Consider the following 19,754-nt stretch of genomic DNA (forward strand, 5'->3'; position numbering starts at 1 on the left):
AAAAACCAATAATCTCTTATTCAAATTCTCAATTAAGGTAATGGACAAAGCACAATCTAAGTCCTCTTGCATAAGTTTTTTACTCTTCACATGACCTACTGCATGTGTAATTACATCAATCAATTAAAAGGTGGAGCTTAATGCGAAAAACCACGCCTAAGCACAATATGTAAGCTCATGAAGCATGTCCTTGCATTAGGTGTTCCATCACAGATGCAATATAACAAAGAAACCGGCAATATTGCTGATAGCAAATTCGTGTACCAAACATGTTCCAGTCACAAAGTCATTTTTGCTAGAATGGATACAGCTGGCATAATTCATATAATACACGGTTAACTTAAAAATCTATTAATCCTACTCATCGAGTCATTTAACACAAAAACCATTTTCCACCATACCATAACACAGATAATTTGCATAATGGAATCAAGTTTCTACAAGCTGTAGTATCTGAACAATCAAACCTGTAAAAAGGAGACAGAATATTATCATACCATATCTATATAATATCTGGGTGATTAAAGAGTGCTGTATCATGTTGCTGCCACTGACCTATTGACAACTTTGTACGACACATAGAAGTAATGTCAAAAAGGTTCCTAGAGTAAGCTATATTGACAGGTCTGGCAGAGAAGGATATTTATGCTGCTAGGGTGCCCTTTTCCTGTATGGCTTGCACAGCTTATTTGATAAGAATTTACCTGGTTGGTGAACCCTCGGCACCAAGCAACCTAAGAGGTAAGCAATGCAAGGAGTATATCCCAGGCTTGATATTGTCAAGTTTTAGACCTTCCAGAAGAATGATTTCCTGAAAAAACCAAATTAATTTCACAGATATAATAAAATGGCATTAAACATTACATAGTTTATCACAATGCGATATGTCATAGACCACACCGTATATTTGATAAAGAACATTTACAGATTACAGCTACTGAAGAAGAGTATGGTCTAAGATATCAACACATATTATAACAATTTATTAAACACACTACAGATCAATATCAATTACAATTTGACAATAATTTTGCTGGTGTGCAACCGATCAATCCTTTCCAAATGATATCTATGGTCTGCTCTCCAATAAATTTATATTTATATGAAATTATAAATTCAAGTTTAAGGAGAATCTCATATTAGCTGAAAACTGCAAATACATGATTACAATAAGATATGACCTCTCACTGATCAGTATGGTATTTTCTCCTTCCATTTCCCTATTTATCTCATCCTCATGATAAAGCAAGCATCAAGGCTTTGCACCAACATTTGCCGTATGTCCTGTACTGGGTGCTACAGGGCCTACCACACCATATCGGTACTATACTAATACGTCGAACCATCCCGTACCGACATAGGCATACCATACCATACCATATACTAATACTATAGTGAGATTTTATCGGTATGGAGTCTAGTACCAAGATGGCAAAGCTTGCTTTGCATATTATAGATTTAAAATATAGAGTAGGTAAAGAGCATGAGTTTTCATTGAGAAGATAGCCTTTTTGTAAGGAGAGAAGCATGTTAAATAGTTGAATAAAGTGGCAGGCAATCTATCTCACTATTCTCCATAATGAAAGAAAAGTGTCCTATAAACCAATCGTATGAGTGATGCGATGAAACTTTTCTTTGTAAACTTCCAACTCATGTAATGACATTATTCATGAAATAAAGTATTGATTCATCATTATAGCTGCATCTTATTATATTTAAGATTATGATAAACCCTATAGATTAGGGCAATGGTTTTAGGATCATGAAGAATTCATGTCTGTGAAACCTAAAATCCTAATCTAAAAATATTTCTGATCGTATGAACATTGAGTCGGGGATCAATATTCGATTAGACCAGCGCATTCTATGTATGCTCAATGGAGAGGGTGGCTGATTTCACAAGTCACTTGTGTGGGATACTAATATAAGAATGTGAGTGCTCATTAAGTTATGAGTTCGCTGGATTGACTCACCGACAGAGAATATCTTATGGAGCCCTATTTACATATCAAAAGATGGTTCTCTAAGTAAAAGTTGTACAAGTGATCCTTACACTTGAGACCACCATGGAATCTTATGCACATAAATCCATATCTTGGTTCATACTCAGGCATGATATTGAGTCATATATAGGATGTTCTGGAAATGATGGAATGTGCATAAAGGTTGTGAGTAGGTTAATAAGGAATCAATCACTCCTAATAAGAAGAGATGACATCCTATGCATTCTCATCTCTAGATGACTCAGAAAGTCTTTTGGCCAAAAGCAGGATGAAGATTAGAAAGAGTTTCTAATGCTTCAGCATTAGACTCTTATCCAAGTGTCCCTATACTGTAGATCTGAGACTCATCTGTCCAGAAGGAAGTGATCCGTGCATCGATCTTTAAATGGATTAATCATTGTCTTCTATAATGATCCTTTGATCGGGAGCATTTAAAAACTAACCACTAATTAATGTATATCTCAAATTCTCAACATCTTGAGAATATACAAAATCATCTTTGTTAATTTTTAGGATAAATCATGGATACATAAATATGATTGAAAATAAAAATATCTTTTATTAATAATAAAAGTATTATAAGTATAAAGTTAAGCTCTGGAATTATAAAATGTGTCAGCCAACAATTGGCTTCTAGGGTACTCATCTAACAAACTCCCACTTGACCTAAAGCCAATTGGTCATATACCTAAGACCCATCTTCTCAAGATAAGCTTCGGGCTTCTACTGGCTGAGAGACTTGGTCAGTGGATCCATCACGTTTTGTGCGGAGTCGACTCTCTGCACCTCGACGAACTTTTTTTTGAGGTATTCACGTATGATGTGGAATCGTCGCTCTATATGTTTGAACTTCTGATGAGATCTGGACTCCTTAGCGAGGGCTATGGTGCCATTGTTATCGCAGTGTAGTGCAATGACATCTGATGGCATCACAGTCAGTCCGCAATGAACTTCTTGAATCAGTACATAAAAAAAAGACCCCCATGCACCTTTTTAAGCCTCAATCTCATCATAAACCTAACTCAAGAACCACAATATAATAATTGTAGATAATTTAAAACTTTCTGCACTAAACCAAATACAGAATCACATGAAACCCCATTTGGAAAAAAGAGATCAAATAAGATCTATTCTAAAAGATATTTCTGATTATTTTAAAATTTTCCTACCAAGTCACCAGAAAAAAACTCTAAAACCAATTCAAGAGAGGGAGAGGTGCAGGGACAAGAAGAAGAAGCTTTAACTATCAATCTAGCAACCAAGAACAACACAAAAGAAGGAAGCAATTTTTCTTTTAAATAAAAATCCTAAGCCACTCAAATTCATGCTAAAAGTATGGAACATCAACAATAAACTTCCTTTGTCAAAAAGAAATCCTATCCTAAGGCCTCATGCATATAGCAGTGTTTATGTAAAAGAACCTTTAATCTCTCACCATTGGTCCAACACATGCACAATCATCAATTGCCTTCAACACATAACTTGAAGTATTCACTATTCTGATAACACAATAGTGTGAAATAAAACGAAAACTCGAAGAATGAGGAATATTTACCATAATAAAAAACAAACAGAACTAAAAGAACCATACCCATCGGTTTTATTTTCTGGTTTAGATTTGTCTGGTTAAGAAACTTGGGAATGATCGATGATTTGAAAGACTATAGGCAATGGAGTGGAACCTAGGAGGCCACTTAATGCCAGGTGCCAAGACAGATTCACTAAGTTGAAGGTGGTCTGAAAATGATAAATTGAAAAGCTAATAGAAATAAGAAGAATGAAAAGAATATATATTTCGAAAAATGAAACACAACACATCAAACAAGATACAATAACTCGATGGGAAGTGCGACTTGGCAACATTCTGTATTGATTAATAAATCGCTCTTATTCTCTATTGACCTATTGGCGGCTTGCCTAGACTATGGCCTACCATAGGCCCACCCAAGTCAGCTTAAATCCTAATCAGCAGGCCTGCTGATCTGCAAGAAGAAGAAAAAGACCCATGGGAGTCATTTTTTTTCTTTTCCACGGGATTTGAGCTGGAAGGATGTTGGGTGGAGATAGGCTCTACTTAAATAGGCTGCCAAATCCACAAATTGATAGGAAATCCATCCCAATACTGCTGGATTTCCCAAAGGCCCTGAGGTGGGGGGAAATTATTGGTTAGAATTGTTATACCTTATGGACTTTGGACATTCCAATAAAAATTTGCCACATCATTCGGTGAGATTAAAAAAAAAACCAGCAAAGGTTGGATTCGAAATGGCTAACCATGTTTCCAGTCAAACTTTTCAACCAAGTATGAAGTTTTGAAATTTTGAATCACCGAATGATGTGGTGACTTTTTATTGGAGGATCCAAAGTTCATGTGGTTGAACTGTTCTAACCAATAATTTCTCCTATGGTGGGTGCCTTGGCAGCCTCTCCAAGGGTAGCACGTAGGCACAAGGGTAGATACTTAAAACATTGGATTGCATTAACAGCTTTCCTAAAAAAAAAAAAATCTCCATGATGTGGAGAAGTTAGGATTGGATTTGTTATGGCCAAAGACTCGTGGCTCGGCACATGACGTATTATCCGCTCTGGCCTATGGGCCTCATGATTTTGTCCTTCAAAAAATACCTCACATGGATAGGATGATCCCTGTTAGAAAACCTAACTGCACTTGTCAGAAATCTCTAGATCTTCTGCATGTACCTGAGGAGATCTGCAATAGATCCGGACTCTCTGAAGGTAGCGAACACCGATCTACTATCTGGATCTATGATGGAGCGCCTCCCTCCTAGGGCTTGAGGGAGGTGCTCCCCTTCTTTAGGGTTTCTTCAAGACCTGGGGTGGCAACACTAGAGAAAGAGAGAAGAGAGATTGAGAGAGAAAAGATCTGTATTCCTTTCATTCATTGAAATCCTAATACAACCTATGTATATATATACATAGCCAATAGGCCCGACCAAAAACTTTCCTAGTTGAACCCATACATGAAAGCACTCATCGAGCCCATATACACCCATGTCTCACATGCTCTCAACCCTTGGACTTAATCACAGTCCAAATCCTAAGGTAGCCCATTTAAGACCTATCAAATCAGGTCTTAAGACCCTATGATCAAAATCCGATCCCAGATCCAAACAGAAAACCCATGCAGCTCTGCCGTGACACTGAGTCGGCTCAGTTTTAGACTGAGTCAACTAACTTAGGATTTCGTTGACTCAGACTAGCACTGAGTCAACTAATCTGTATACTGTGCCACAGATTTTTGAAACCCTATCTTCTATTTTTTTGAGACATAGTCGACTGGATCAATCCAGACTAACTTGAGACTTAGTCGACTCAAATAAGCACTGAGTCGACTAACCTATGTACTGTGCCACAGATTTTCAAAATTCTATCTTCTGTTTTCATGAGACATAGTCGACTGGGTCGATTCAAACTGAAACTGAGTCAACCCACCTACGACTTAGTCAACCCAATCTCAGTTTGAGCCGACTAACACTCTAAATTTGCACTTTCCTTCACAACTTCAGCCCTGGCTCTAGTTTCTTGCTCCACCTTGTGTCTCCAAGTATCAAGAGCCCCAACTAAGCCCCTCAAAGTCCTCATCGTCTGAACCTCGAGTCCATGGAGAGCTACACATCGCCTCCACCCTAGGACCACTTCTATCCTAGCTTTAGGATCACATCTGTTCTCGTCTCTCAGAGCTAACACCCTGACTCCTCTTGTAGCCTCCCAAAGCTTTGGAGCACTACACCAACTCCTACAATCTCCATCTTGATGCCCTCAAGCCTTGACAAATCTGACAATGTTCTCCTGCATGCACCCACTATCGCTGCATGTCCTGACAGCTCCTTTTGCGAACATCCTTGCCATCGTCAATGCTCTTCAGCTTTTGCGTGCCCTTGGAGACCCTTTGACATGACCATCTCCATAGATGAAGACCCTGGCTTGCTCTTCGGCACCACCTTGAAAATTGTAGACTCCCTTCTGCTAAGTAACTGCATCACCTGTTCTTGACTTCACTGGAGAAAACCATAGCGTTCCTCTATCGGCACTCCCTGCATATCCTGACATAGTCTTCTCAGAATAATGCCGCTCTGAACTCATACCAAATATCTCTCCACCTATGAAGCCACCACTGTCTGATGCTCCATCTAAATTTGAAGCCCATCTGATGCCACAGAAGATGACTCTGTAACTGAGTCATCCGAGGTCAATCACCTAATGCTGCACTACTAGGCTTGCCACTGCACCTCAAACACCGTCACTGCCCCTTCGAACTCTCTACACTCTGCAGATCCCTCTGAAGCTATCTCGAATATACCGCACCCCATGGGCTCCTATGAAATCCAAGAGCTCATCCAACTCTTCACCTTCAGTGATTGAACCCTAGAAAATTCCATCCTAGCTATTATCCTCTTCTGCCCCTGTACCAACCATTGCTTCAACTTCACTTGGAGGAACTGCAGCTCAAAACTCACCTAAGGCTCAGACCCACCTATCTCATCCTGAGGCTCGCCATCGCCTCCTTATAGGTATCCAGATCCTCTCTTCCTACAAACAGTCCTTCTGACATGGTCTCCCCCAGAAACTCGATCCACGATGTCCGCAACCCCGCATAGATCCATGCAATACGTCATTGCCACTAGTGCTAGAATCTGACACCTATTCCTACAGCCCTTGGCTCTGAACTTATGCCAAAACATCCTCCATCTATGGAGGCACCTTTGATCGGTGCTCCATCTGAATTGCGACTTCTCCTGGTGCCCCTGAAGAAGATAAAACTTGATCCAAGATCAGTCATCCAGCCCTATCCTACAAGACCTCGACCATCGCTGCTATCATTTTGGACCTTCCACACACTATGGACATCTACGAAAACCCCATAGAGGAACTCACTATCTTCGAATCAATAGCAACACTCCATGGATCAACCATCTCCATCCCCCAAAGGCTTCGCAAACCCTTGCTCTGGTCGAACCACTGAATGCATCCCTGACTACTTCCCCGCCTTCCTACATCCAAAGGCTGCAATCGCTTCTTCAACTTTCCTTCGACCATTATCCCTTGGGTGAACTCTCCTCATCTACCAAACTGCCCCCATGTTGCCCTTCTCCCTAGAGATCCCTATCGCCTAATCATCATACACGCTGGTCTTTCCACCAAGACTGCCTCCAACCAAAGTTGGATCAACAAATCATGCACCTAAACCTTCCATCCTGAGAGATCCCTTTTTGTCAATCCACTCGGCCTCCACCTTCAACTCGCTTCTCTCGATTGGCCAAACCACAGCAAAATGAAAGTAGATCTAAGACATACCATGGAATAGGTGTGCAGATTTTTGATTTCATCTTGTATGACTTCTTTTTCGCTTCTACGTTCCACCAGGCTCTGATACCAATTGTTAGAAAATTCTGACGGTATTTGTCAGAAATCCCTAGATCTTCTACGTGTATCTAAAGAGATCTATGATAGATCTGGACTCTTTGAAGGTAGCGAACACTGATCCACTACCTGGATCTGTGATGGGGCGCCTCCCTCCTAGGGCATGAGGGAGGCACCCCCTTCTCTAGGGTTTCTTCAAGGCCTGGGGCGGCAACACTAGAGAAAGAGAGATTGAGGGAGAAAAGATCTGTATTCCTTTGTTCTTTGAAACTCTAATACAACCTATGTATATACATAGCCAATAGACCTGACCAAAAATTTTTCTGGCTAAATCCATACATGAAAACACTCATCGAGCCCATGTATACCTATGTCTCACATATTCTCATCCCTTGGACTTAATCCCAGTCCAAACCCTAAGTTAGTCCCCTTAAGACCTATCAAACCAAGCCTTAAGACTCTAGGATTAAAATCCGATCCTAAATTCAAACAGAAAACCCATGCAGCTCTGTCCACGACACTAAGTCAGCTCAGTCTTAGACTGAGTCGGCTAACTTGGAACTTAGTTGACTCATACTAGCACTGAGTCGACTAATCTGTGTACCATGCCATAAATTTTTGAAACTCTATCTTCTGTTGTCCTGAGATATTGTTTATCCAGATTGGGATTGGATCGACCCACCTGCGACTTAGTCAACTCAATCTCAGTCTGAGCTGACTAACACCCTGAACTGCTCTTTTCTCTACAGCTTTAGTCCTGGCTCTGATTTCTTACTTCATCTTGTGTTCTCAGATATCCAGAGCCCCAATCAAGCCCCTTAATGTCCTCATCGCCAGAACCTTGAGTCCGTAGAGAGCTACACACCGTCTTCACTCTAGGACAACTCCTGTCCTAACCCTAGTGAAGGAAAAATCACTTTTTTCTTGTAGGATCTTCCAGATTTTATCAAATCTGGGGCAGAATAATTTTAAATTTTTTTTTCTACATTTATTTCAGATCTAAATCTCTAGATCTAATTTTATTATCTGATATTAATTCTAAAATAAATCTAAAAGCATGAGAAAATATGAAATACCTCAAGGATAATCTGATTACCTTGTAGATGATCGCAGCAAGCCTGAGGTTCTGATTTAGCCACGCAATCGCCTGGCCTCTACCAGTATCCACTCAGCAGGACCTGAATTATCTTCTCCTCATGACTCTCTGCTCCAAAAATCAGAACTAAATCTGATTAGGAAGATCTTCAAAAGTCTTTCTGAAGTTGGAGCAGCAGCTTGTCGAAGAACTCCTGCAGCCTTCCTGTTCAAGGCATCACCACACCTTGATCTTGCATCAGATGGATGCCCAACTTCTTGAGCATGAAGAGGGGAGGGAGGACTTTAGATGGGACATGGAGAAGAGGAAGGGGGGTGGCAGCTTTGATGGGTTTGGTGCAATCACAAGAAACCCTAGGCGCAAACAGGGTTTATATAGACCCTGCTGCGCTGCGCAGTGCCACATCATTCGACCAATCAGAAAATTCTATTAATCCAAAAAAAATTTAATTGATGGAGTGATGTCATCTGATCACATCAGATAAAAACCCAAGCCTCTCTCCAAGAGTTGGCACCAACATTGGATTAGCACAATCATTTTGGCACCAAAGAGTCCATGTTGATCAAATCAACTTCCATCCTTATCCACTTGGGGTGCCCTCTTTATTCAATTGGGCTCACGCCATAATTTGATTATGGCACCTAATTTGATGCTGATTTGGCATGTGGACACTCCACAAAAATTTGCCAATGAGCTCTTGCTAAGTGGCCTTCAATTTAAGACCCATATGTCAACTTTTGATTGATATCCTAAAATAAAATTGACAGGTGACAGGAATTAGCAGGTGCTTGTCTTAAATTCATCTCATGAATTAAGACAAACCTTTTCTGAGCTGGACAAGCTTCATTTAGACTGAGAAAAATCTTCTCAAGGTTCTTTGGGTGAGTCAAATCATATTTGGCTCAATCGAGATAGAAAAGATTACATGAGGAGAAAATTAGGCTCAATCATGTGCTAGCACAATTTCCTTGAACCTAATTGGATCTAATCCAAATCAATTGGGCTAGCCTAATTGATGATATCCAGATCCTAACCCTTGTTAGTGTGACCTAGTTAGATTCAATTCCGTATGATAATGAGATATATCGTGATCTCATCATTGACATCATCGAAACTCCTTTCGATGGACTAAAACTCTTCTGATTCATACAATTAGAATGATCGATCATTAAGATCATTCTAATTGCTCTCAAAATCTACCAGTGACACCTAGCAGTATATGGTGGCAACCCATCATAACTGAAGATGAACCTTTTGGTGCAGTTACCTGTGGGATTGAGTTTCTCTATCATGAGTCCTGACTGAATTAGGGTTAAGGTGAACTCGTCAAACCCAACATCAGTCATATGAATCAATCGATCGATCTGAGTCCGATGTGAAACTCCAATGAAAAACTATTTTCCATTATTTCACTCTGCCATGGTCATGAACTTAAGGACTCGATCTTTCGATCATCATAGGACTACTCCTCTCATCTACCGAGGTTGATAGATCCCATCTTGGTGCGACCTAGTTCCTACAATGAATGTGCTATAGCCAACATACACCTTAGGATTCCGAATGGCTAAGAGACCAAGTTATGGTGTAGTCAACTATAACACACTCAAGGTAAACTATCGATGCACCTCAGGTCAAAGAACTAGACACACAACTGTAGCATCGAGCTAGTGATCGACGAGAAGGTAGACTTCCTTATGACTGCTTGAGATGGTCACGCTCAGTACTCTCATTCACAATGAATATCTGTACTCTCACTTGGTGTCTCCACACCGTAGACTCAAGACACATCTATCCTAAGGAAGCAATCGTACACCAACCTTCCGGATCGATCATCATCCTCGTGATGATCCTATGGTCAGGAGCTGTTTATGAGTTAGTTATGTAAATTCATACCTTAAATTTTTAACTCTTGAAAATATGAATTGACATTCCTACTAACTCAAAGGATGTATCACAGACACAATGTACACAATGTGGTAGAAGAATAACCCATTTATTAATTTATAGTCAAAATTATAAATTTACCCTTAGATTTGTACAGGAATGTGTCAGCCAATCTGACATCTAGGCACACATCTAACAAACTCCCACTTGACCTAATGCCAATTGCTACATATCTAAGTCCCATCTTCTCAACATGGGCTTCGATCTTTTGCTGGCCTAATGGCTTTGTCAGTGGGTCTGCCACATTGTTTGTGGAGTCGACTCTCTTAACCTCGACATAATCTTTTTCGAGGTAATCACGGATCAGATGGAATCGTCGTTCGATATGCTTGGACTTCTGGTGAGATCTTGGCTCCTTAGCTAGGGCTATGGCACCATTATTGTCACAGTAAAGAGGGATGGCATCCGATGATATCACTCCAAACTTCACGGCAAACTTTTTATACTAGAATGCCTCCTTCGCAGCTTCCGATGCAGCAATATACTCTGCCTCCATGGTGGAATCAGCAATCATCGTCTGCTTGGAACTCTTCCAGCTAACTACACCACCATTGCAAATGAATAGACTCCCAGATGTTGACTTTTGATCATCTATATCAGGCATAAATCTGAATCTGTATATCCCTGAATCTGGAGTTCTCCATTCCCAAAGACTAGAAACACATCCTTAGTCCTTCTCAAGTACTTAAGGATACATTTCACAGAAGTCCAGTGCTCTTCATCTGGATTCGACTGATATCTGCTTGTGACACTCACAGCATGGGCTATATTAGGTCGTGTACATAGCATGGTATACATGAGGCTCTCTATTGCCGAAGCATAAAGAATTTTGCTCATGCATTCAATCTCCTCAGGTGTGCTAGGGCACATCTTCTTGGAGAGATGAATGCCATGTCTAAAAGCTACTAAACCTCTTTTGGAGTTTTCCATGCTAAACCTTTTTAGCACCTCCTCTATGTATATCTTCTGTGAAAGTCCTAGTATCCTATTTGGTCTATCTCTATAGACCTTAATACCTAGTATAAAGGATGCCTCTCCTAGATCTTTCATAGAGAACTCCTTAGACAACCATACTTTGACTGAGGTCAACATGGGAATGTCATTTTCAATTAGAAGGATGTCATCTACGTACAATACGAGGAAGACAACTGTGCTCCCACTGATTTTTTTGAACACACATGGTTCCTCCTCGTTCTTGATGAAACCAAATATTTTGATCACATCATTAAAATGAGTATTCCAGCTTTGAGATGCTTGCTTAAGTCCATAAATGGATCTTTGCAGCTTGCAGACCTTGTGATCATCATCATTGGATATGAAACCAAGTGGTTGTTCCATATAGATATCTTCCTCAAGATGTCCATTTAAGAATATCGATTTTACGTCCATCTGCCATATTTCATAATCGAAATAGGCTGCAACAGCAAGCAATGTGTGGATGGATTTTAGCATGGCTACAGGCGAGAAGGTATCCTGATAGTCAATGCCTTCACGCTGACTATAACCTTTCGCTACAAACCTAGCCTTGAATGTCTCTACATTTCATCTGCACCTATCTTTCTCTTGAAGATCCATTTACACCCAATAGGTACAATACCTTCAGATGGATCTATCAAGGTCCAGACTTGGTTTGAGTGCATCGAATCAATTTCTGATCTCATTGCCTCTAACCATTTCTCAGAGTCGATATCTGATATCGCCTTGTCATAGGTCTTGGGATCATCACCATGAGCTCTATTTTCCATAAGGAATATTCTCTCTATATCCTCTTGTATAGTACCTAAGTACCTTTCAAGAGGATGGAAAATCCTAGTCGATCTACGAGGTGGAAGAGATTGTGTTAGGACTGGTTCTAATTGATTTGGTTCCTCAAGTTCTTTAGCTCGTTGCTCTTGGGAGACATTCTCCTTGAGCTTAATTATTTTTTCGATGCCACCATCTTGAATAAACTATTTTTCAAAAAAAATAGCATTTCGACTCACAATCACATTGTGGTCTTCCGGAATATAGAAATAGTATCCTAATGACCCTTTAAGATATCCTATGAATCGAGCTCTAAAAGTTCTGAACTCTAACTTGTCTGCCTGCTGTCTCTTGACATAAGCCGGACAACCCCAAATTCTGAGATGATTCAGACTTGGCTTCTTACCATGCCATATCTCATATGGTGTGGTAGGAACAGTTTTAGATAGAATCCTATTCAATACATATATTACTGTCATGAGACAATGTCCCTAAAGAAACTCAGGGAGGTCCGTGAAGCTCATCATAGAACGGACTATATCTAATAGGATCCGATTTCTCCGTTCTGAAACTCTGTTGAGTTGTGGCATTCCAGGTGGAGTCCATTGATAGACTATGCCATTGTCCTTAAGATAGTCTAGGAACTCCCGACTAAGATATTCACCTCCTCAATCTGATCGAAGAACCTTAATGGGCTTTCTTATTTATTTTTCTACTTCATGTCTGAATTCTTTGAACCTTTCAAAGGCTTCAGACTTGTGTTTCATTAGAAACACATACCCGTACCTAGACATATCATCGATAAAGGTAATGAAGTAGACATAGTTATCTCTAGCCGGCACATCAAATGGGCCGCACACATCCGTATGTACTAGGGCAAGTAGGTCTGTGGCCCTTTCTCCATGTCCCACAAAAGGGAGATTGGTTATTTTGCCTTGAAGGCATGATTCACAAACTGGATATGACTCAGAAGTTAACAGACTCAATAGCCTGAATTTCTCCAATTTGTTGACCCTGTCTTCCGCTATATGACCTAGCCTTAGGTGCCACAGATACCTATCATTTAGACTATCTCTAGACCTTTTAATTCCTATGACATTCACATTTTGCTTGATATTAAATACAGATACATCAATATATAGCTGATAGAGACCATTAATAAGAAAATTATTTGCAACTTTATTATTTTCATAAAATATGTTACAATGGTCCTTATAAAAGCTAATCACATAGCCTTCTTGTACTAAACATGAAACAGAAATCAAATTCCTGCTTGCTGCAGACACATAATAACAATATCTAAGAACTAAATCTAATCCTAACGGTAATCACAAAGGGTAGGTTTCCACGGCCACAGTAGCAACTCTTGCTCCATTCCTGATACGTAGGATCATCTCCCCATCCCTCAGCCTCCTGCTCTCCTTAAGACCCTGCATAGAAGTGCACAAATGAGCACTAGAACCAGAGTCAAGCATCCAACTGGATGTAAAAAAAATCGTAAGATTAGATTCTAAAATGAGCATACCTCCAGAAGGACCATCCTTCTTGTTCTTCAGGGTGGCCAGGTACTGAGGATAGTTTCGCTTCCAATGGCCGTCTGATTGGCAGTGAAAATATTTTTTCTTTTCAGCAGCCTTCTTCTTCGGTTCTATCTTCTTCTTCTTTCCATCCACCTTCTGCTTCTTCGCAGACTTCTTTTTCTTTCCAAAAGACTTTCTCTTGAAAGAAGTCCGCTCCACAGTAAGAACTGAGCCTTTAGAACCCTTCAAAGAAAGCTCAGCCGTAACCAGCATGTTCATTAACTCGGCCAAGGTACACTGCATCTTATGCATATGGAAGTTCATGATGAACTGACCATATGCATCAGACAAGGACTGAAAGATCACATCAGACTGAAAATTCTTGTCTAAGATGACACCGAGCTTCTCAAGCTCCTCAAGATCCTTGATCATTGTCAAACAATGATCTTGGACTGACTGCCCATCACGCATTTTAGCCTTAAAAAATCTTTGACAGACTTGATACTTGGCTGCACGATTTTGTTCACCAAACAACTCTTGTAGGTGAGCCAACATTTGACGGATAGTCATAATATTCTCATGTTGGCGCTGCAAGTCATCAGACATTGCACCTAACATGTAGTACCTTATTTTGTTATCATCATCCATCCACTTTTTTAGAGACACTCTCTGTTCAACATCGGATGTGCTGGCATGGCAGGTGGGTCCTGGTCCAAGACATAAGTCAGTTTCTCGAAATCCAGAATAATTCTGTAGTTTCTCAACCAATATTTGAAATTGGGTCCAATCAATTTGTGGGTGTCTAGTATTTTGGTCAGGGGGTTGGACGCAGACATGTTTCGTGTAGAGAGTAAATAGTTTCTAGTTAGATTTTGTAATCAGACTTAACCAATTTGTTTAGGGGTTTCATTTTTAAACAAATTAGGCTCCCACTATTTTCTCAGATCCCTACACTCCCTAGGTAGAGATGTAAAAATCTTCATGATTAGTGATTTCTAGTGGGTGGTGCGTTTCACCGACTGGCTCATCACTTTACCTAACAGTTATTGGTGATGGGTCAACCGATAAGTGGACAACTCTTGTCCAATGATTCTCTAATCATGTTGCACCTAAAACTTGATCTCTAATTCATGAAGCTCACCATGTCGAAATATTGCTCCAATCTTTAGTTAAGTCAAACCCACCATTTGCACGAACTAGATTCCTGATTGGGTCCCTCACTGTATCCAGAATATTGTGCCCAACCCATCCTCTAATTCGTAGCATCCAATACCTAATGGACATGGTTGCGTCTTCCCGATGCAACTAAGCCAATGTATCTAACCGAAGATAATCAACCCCGAGAAGGACCCGTACATCCACAATGGTGGAAGACCTAGACTTAATATTTTCTTAGGAAGATTTGATTTAGGTCTCATTAAACTTGGCTTGACATAGTCATAACAATTATGACTAACCTAGTGGCATGGGTCAGCTCGAATTGTTAGCCACCTCAAATCAGAACTGGATCGACACATATGGTCAGGTAAGTGAGACCGATGGAAGGGATGTACCATTAACTCGACAAGAATGCATTCGAGTCGAGTAGCTTCCAATTAAAAATCAGTCGGTTGCATCTATCCAACTTACCTTAGATACCAAATTATCGAACCAGAATCAATTGGGTTAGCCTACAATCCAGGCTCTAACCTCTGAGCCAAATTAGGTCTTAACTTGATCGAGTCACATCTAAATGTGATTCGACCTTGACCCAGACTTAATCTTATTAGGATGGTCAATTATTAGCTTTCATGATCCCACCTAACCAACTGTTGATTCGGTTTGATCAACCGCTAGACCTAATTGAGCTACCCAAGCCCGAACCTAATTTTATGAAAATGACTTAGATCTGAAATTCTCAATTTTAGACCTAATTTAATTTCATAAGCTTAATTCATTAATTAAGTCTTGGGTTCATAAATAAAATATGTAAAATAAATCCTAGGGTTTCATGATCTAGGGTTTTGCAGAAAAGTAAGTTTTGATTTTTGATTAAGGATGAACGTGCAGTACCCCTACACGTCATAAGAACACCCATTGAATAGGAGGAGAGGGCTTTTAAACCCTATTTTGTTCTTTTGACCGGACGGTCATGAGGAACACCTTAATCAGAAATATAAATTTAACTATAAAACTAGTTAGATCTAAATTTATATATCACATATACAATTTAAGATCTAACTAATACATGTTTTGCATATATCTCATGTATCAAAAATTGATCTAATTAACATGCTTTCAGATTTAATATATCACATATAATATCTGAAAAATAAAATTTAAATTGAACTATTCAACATAAAATTTATTCTACACAGTTACTAGAACAATTCTACAACTAGTCTAGGCATGCAACAGATCAATCTTATGTATTATCCAAATTTTTATTTTCTATTTTTGATCTGAATATAATATTTATATCATCAAAAATAGAGAATAAATTAGATCTAAAGTATATTTTAATCTCATTAAAATATAAACTTACAAGACTATTCATAGATCAAACTATTCCTAGTCTAGTCATACATCTCATGCATGTTAGATCTTCTTAGATTTAATTTTAAATTTTTTAATTTTAAATCCAATCACATCTGATGTGACATCTAAAATTCATTAATATCAGATAAATAAAAATAAAAATCAGATCTAAATTAGATCTGAAATAGAGCCATAAACCTGGTTCTGATACCAGTTGAAGGAAAAATCTTCTTTTTTTCTTATAGGATCTTCCAGATCTAATGAGATCTGGGACAGAATATTTTTTAAAAAAATTTATCCTATGATATTTCAGATCTACGATCTATTAGATCTGATTCTTATTATCTGATATTTAATTTAAAATTAAATCAGATTACTCTTGAGGTATTTCATGTTTCCTCATGCTTTTAGATTTATTTTAGAATTAATATCAGATAATAAAATTTGATCTAGAGATTTAGATCTGAAATAAATGTAGGATAATTTTTTTTAAAATTATTCCACCCCAGATTTGATGAAATTTGGAAGATCCTACAAGAAAAAAGACGGTTTTTTCATCAACTGGTATTAGAGCATACATCTAACACCTAGGACTACATCTATCTTAGTCTCCCAGAGCCAACATCCTGACTCCTCTTGTGACCTCTTAAGGCTTAAGAGCACCACACCAACTTCTATAGTTTCTTTCTATATAGGCCAAAATCTCTCTTGACTCGAAAGGATGTGGGATTAATAATGCTCTCCCTTCTACACCATAACATAGCCATCCGTTAAGAAAAAATCTGTATACAGACAGGAAGTGCCCTGCTCCTTATGAGATATTGTCCGCTCTAGCATATGAGCCTCACAATTTTGCTTTTCCAAAGATGCCTCACATGGAAAGGATGGTCTCTTCCTATATGAGCTAGAGTTTCTCTTGATTATAATCGATATGGGACTAATGATGTCCTACTTTGTACACCACAGCAGGATTAACATTAGTCTTTCTACAATATAAGAAAATTTGGGATTGGGACAGTATAGGTCATAAAGAATAAATTAGGCCTCAAACTCATAAAGGATTCACTATATAAATTATAAACTAATTTATAACTTTAGAATAACAAATATAGATCATAGAAATCATGTCCATATCAAAGTATTTGCTTTATATACTTATGCAATCTATCTGTATACTGGTACATAGCCTTAAATTAGTCTCTGAAGATGAAAGCAAATCCACTGCAGCGAATATAGCTAAACTAACAGCAAACACATAATAAAAGATTACGGAGACGCGCCAAGAGAAACTATTGAAGAGGGGAGATGGCAAGAGAAGCTAAGAGAAATGGAATACCATTGAGAACTTGGAGGCCGAGGGTGTCAGCATCGAAGCCGGCCTCGAAGTAGTTTTGGAAGAAGTGGCCGGGGGCGTCCACGTGGGTGCCGTGGGGACGGACATCCTCAGCTCGGAAAAGTTGGCGAGGGAGCCGTTCTTCATGGACTTGGGGAGCCACAAGAACTGGCCCGCCCCCTTGTCCGATTCCCACGTGGGCATGTCTTCCCGGTACGCGTGGGTGATGTCCAGGATCCTCCCCCCACCGTACTCCTCCCTCCGGACCACAACTAGGTCGGCATCGCCGCCGGCCGCCCGGTCGGCGGCAAGAGAAAAGAGCTGGAGCAGCAGTGGGAAGAGGACCGTAGGCCCTAGCGTAATAATTCTTCCCATGACTCTTGGGCAGCCAAGAAGTAGCCCGTCGGTTCGAGATCACACTTTCAGTGGACAGGAATCCTTCGACGAGAATGATGACAAGATACACATCCTAGCGTTGTCGTCACCGGCCGAACGGAGTCGTAACAAATACACAGAGTCTTTTATCTAAATAATTTTAAAAAAAATTATTTATAAAAATAATATAATTTTTAATTTATTTATCAAACTATTGTAAATCCTATAAAACGTCATTCAAAATGACATTTTATAGTGTCCACATCACCTTTTCTTTTTCACCCTTTTTTTACGTGGACGACGAAAAAAAAATTTAAACTCGCCATTTGAAATGGTATTTTTGAAAACGCCATTTCAAATAACGTTTTTAAAAATGTGTGACGAATTTAATTATTAAATTCTCAAAAAAAAATAAAAAAAATAAAAATTTTAATTTTAATTTTTTTAAAAAAATTATAATTTTGATTCAAATAAAAATCATCATTTCAAATTAGTATCCCCATTTCAAATTATCTTTTTAAAAAAATATTTGAAAAAAAAAATTGATGTAAAAAAAATAAAAAATATCATAAAAAAAGAAAAAAGAGAAAAGAATTGAACAAAATAAAAATTGTAATTCTAAATTTTAAAAAAATAAAAATTTTAATTTTAATTCAAATAAAAATTATCATTTCAAATTACAATCCCTTTTTCAAATTAATTTTTTTAAAAAAATATCCCAAAAAAATAACTTAAAAAATAAAAAAAATAAAAAATACCATAAAATAAGAAAAAATAAGAAAAAATAAAAATTATAATTTTAAATTTAAAAAAATAAAAATTTAATTTTAATTCAAATAAAAAATATCATTTCAAATTACTTTCCTCATTTCAAATTAATTTTTTTAAAAAAATATCTCAAAAAAAATCTTAAAAAATTAAAAAAATAAAAAATACCATAAAAAAGATTAGGAAGAAAAAATTATGCTAAAAGGGTTATAAAAATTATAACGTAAATAATAATAATATATCAGATAATTTAATTATATTTTTTAAAATATTTAAAAATAAATTAAATCAGACAAATCGGTGGGGCATGAATCATTACATACAGTGTGGTATGGGCCGGTATAAGTCGGTAAGGCATCGGTACGATAGGATGCTTTTATCAACTGCTTGGTGCGATAAGATTATAGTATTATACAAATATTATGATATAATTATATTATTATATATTATTATAATAATATAATATAATATAATATATTATATTAATATATTATATTTTATAATAAAATATATATTATAATATTATTATATTTTAATATCTTATAATAATTTTTATAATAATATAATATAATATATATTATATTTTATAATATATTATATTTAAATATAGTATAGTAATTATATTATATTTTAATATACTATATTAAAATATAATATAGTACATTATATTGTAATAACTAATATAAATATTATTATATATTATATTATATTATTATTATGATATATTATATTATATATTACATATTATTTTTTATTTTTTGAGTTATTTTTATGAGATTTTTTAATAAAAAAATTAATTTAAAATGGGGACAGTAATTTGAAATGATAATTTTTATTTGAATTAAAGTTAAAATTTTTATTTTTTTAAATTTAAAATTTAAAATTTTATTTTTTTTCCATTTTTCACTTTATTATGGCATTTTTTATTTTTTTAATTTCTTTTTGAATTCAAATTAAAATTTTTATTTTTTTATAATTTAAAATTATAATTTCATTTTTTTCCATTTTTATCCCTTTTTTTTCGTCCAAAAGCACTTCATTTTTTAGGTATTTTTTTCATTTGTTTGGAATAT

General features: G+C 37.4%; 1 protein-coding gene across 4 annotated transcripts; it reads right to left on the reverse strand.

Annotated features, from left to right (window-relative positions):
- Positions 1-372: 372 nt before the first annotated feature.
- On the reverse strand, positions 373-17,979 carry LOC114913342 (cyclase-like protein 3). Of its 4 annotated transcripts, XR_012135509.1 has the most exons (3): positions 17,542-17,954; positions 556-811; positions 373-467 (listed from the first exon to the last, which is right to left on the reverse strand). XR_012135509.1 is itself a non-coding variant. In XM_029262032.2 (2 exons), exons 1-2 carry the CDS (start codon positions 17,911-17,913, stop codon positions 701-703), a joined length of 483 nt encoding a protein of 160 aa, XP_029117865.2. In that variant the 5' UTR covers positions 17,914-17,954; the 3' UTR covers positions 373-700. The 4 variants fall into 4 exon arrangements, 3 of the variants coding, with proteins under 3 accessions (XP_029117865.2, XP_073102195.1, XP_073102196.1); XM_029262032.2 differs by having other exon boundaries at positions 373-811; XM_073246094.1 differs by lacking the exons at positions 373-467; positions 556-811; positions 17,542-17,954 and adding exons at positions 13,349-13,598; positions 13,694-15,962.
- Between the last annotated feature and the right edge of the window lie 1,775 nt (positions 17,980-19,754).

This window comes from Elaeis guineensis, chromosome 11, assembly GCF_000442705.2.
Source record: "Elaeis guineensis isolate ETL-2024a chromosome 11, EG11, whole genome shotgun sequence".
NCBI lineage: Eukaryota > Viridiplantae > Streptophyta > Magnoliopsida > Arecales > Arecaceae > Elaeis > Elaeis guineensis.

Bases quoted from the DNA above. Each gene is read 5' to 3' on its own strand.
- LOC114913342 (XM_073246094.1), bottom strand. From the start codon at position 14,336: ATGGATGATGATAACAAAATAAGGTACTACATGTTAGGTGCAATGTCT.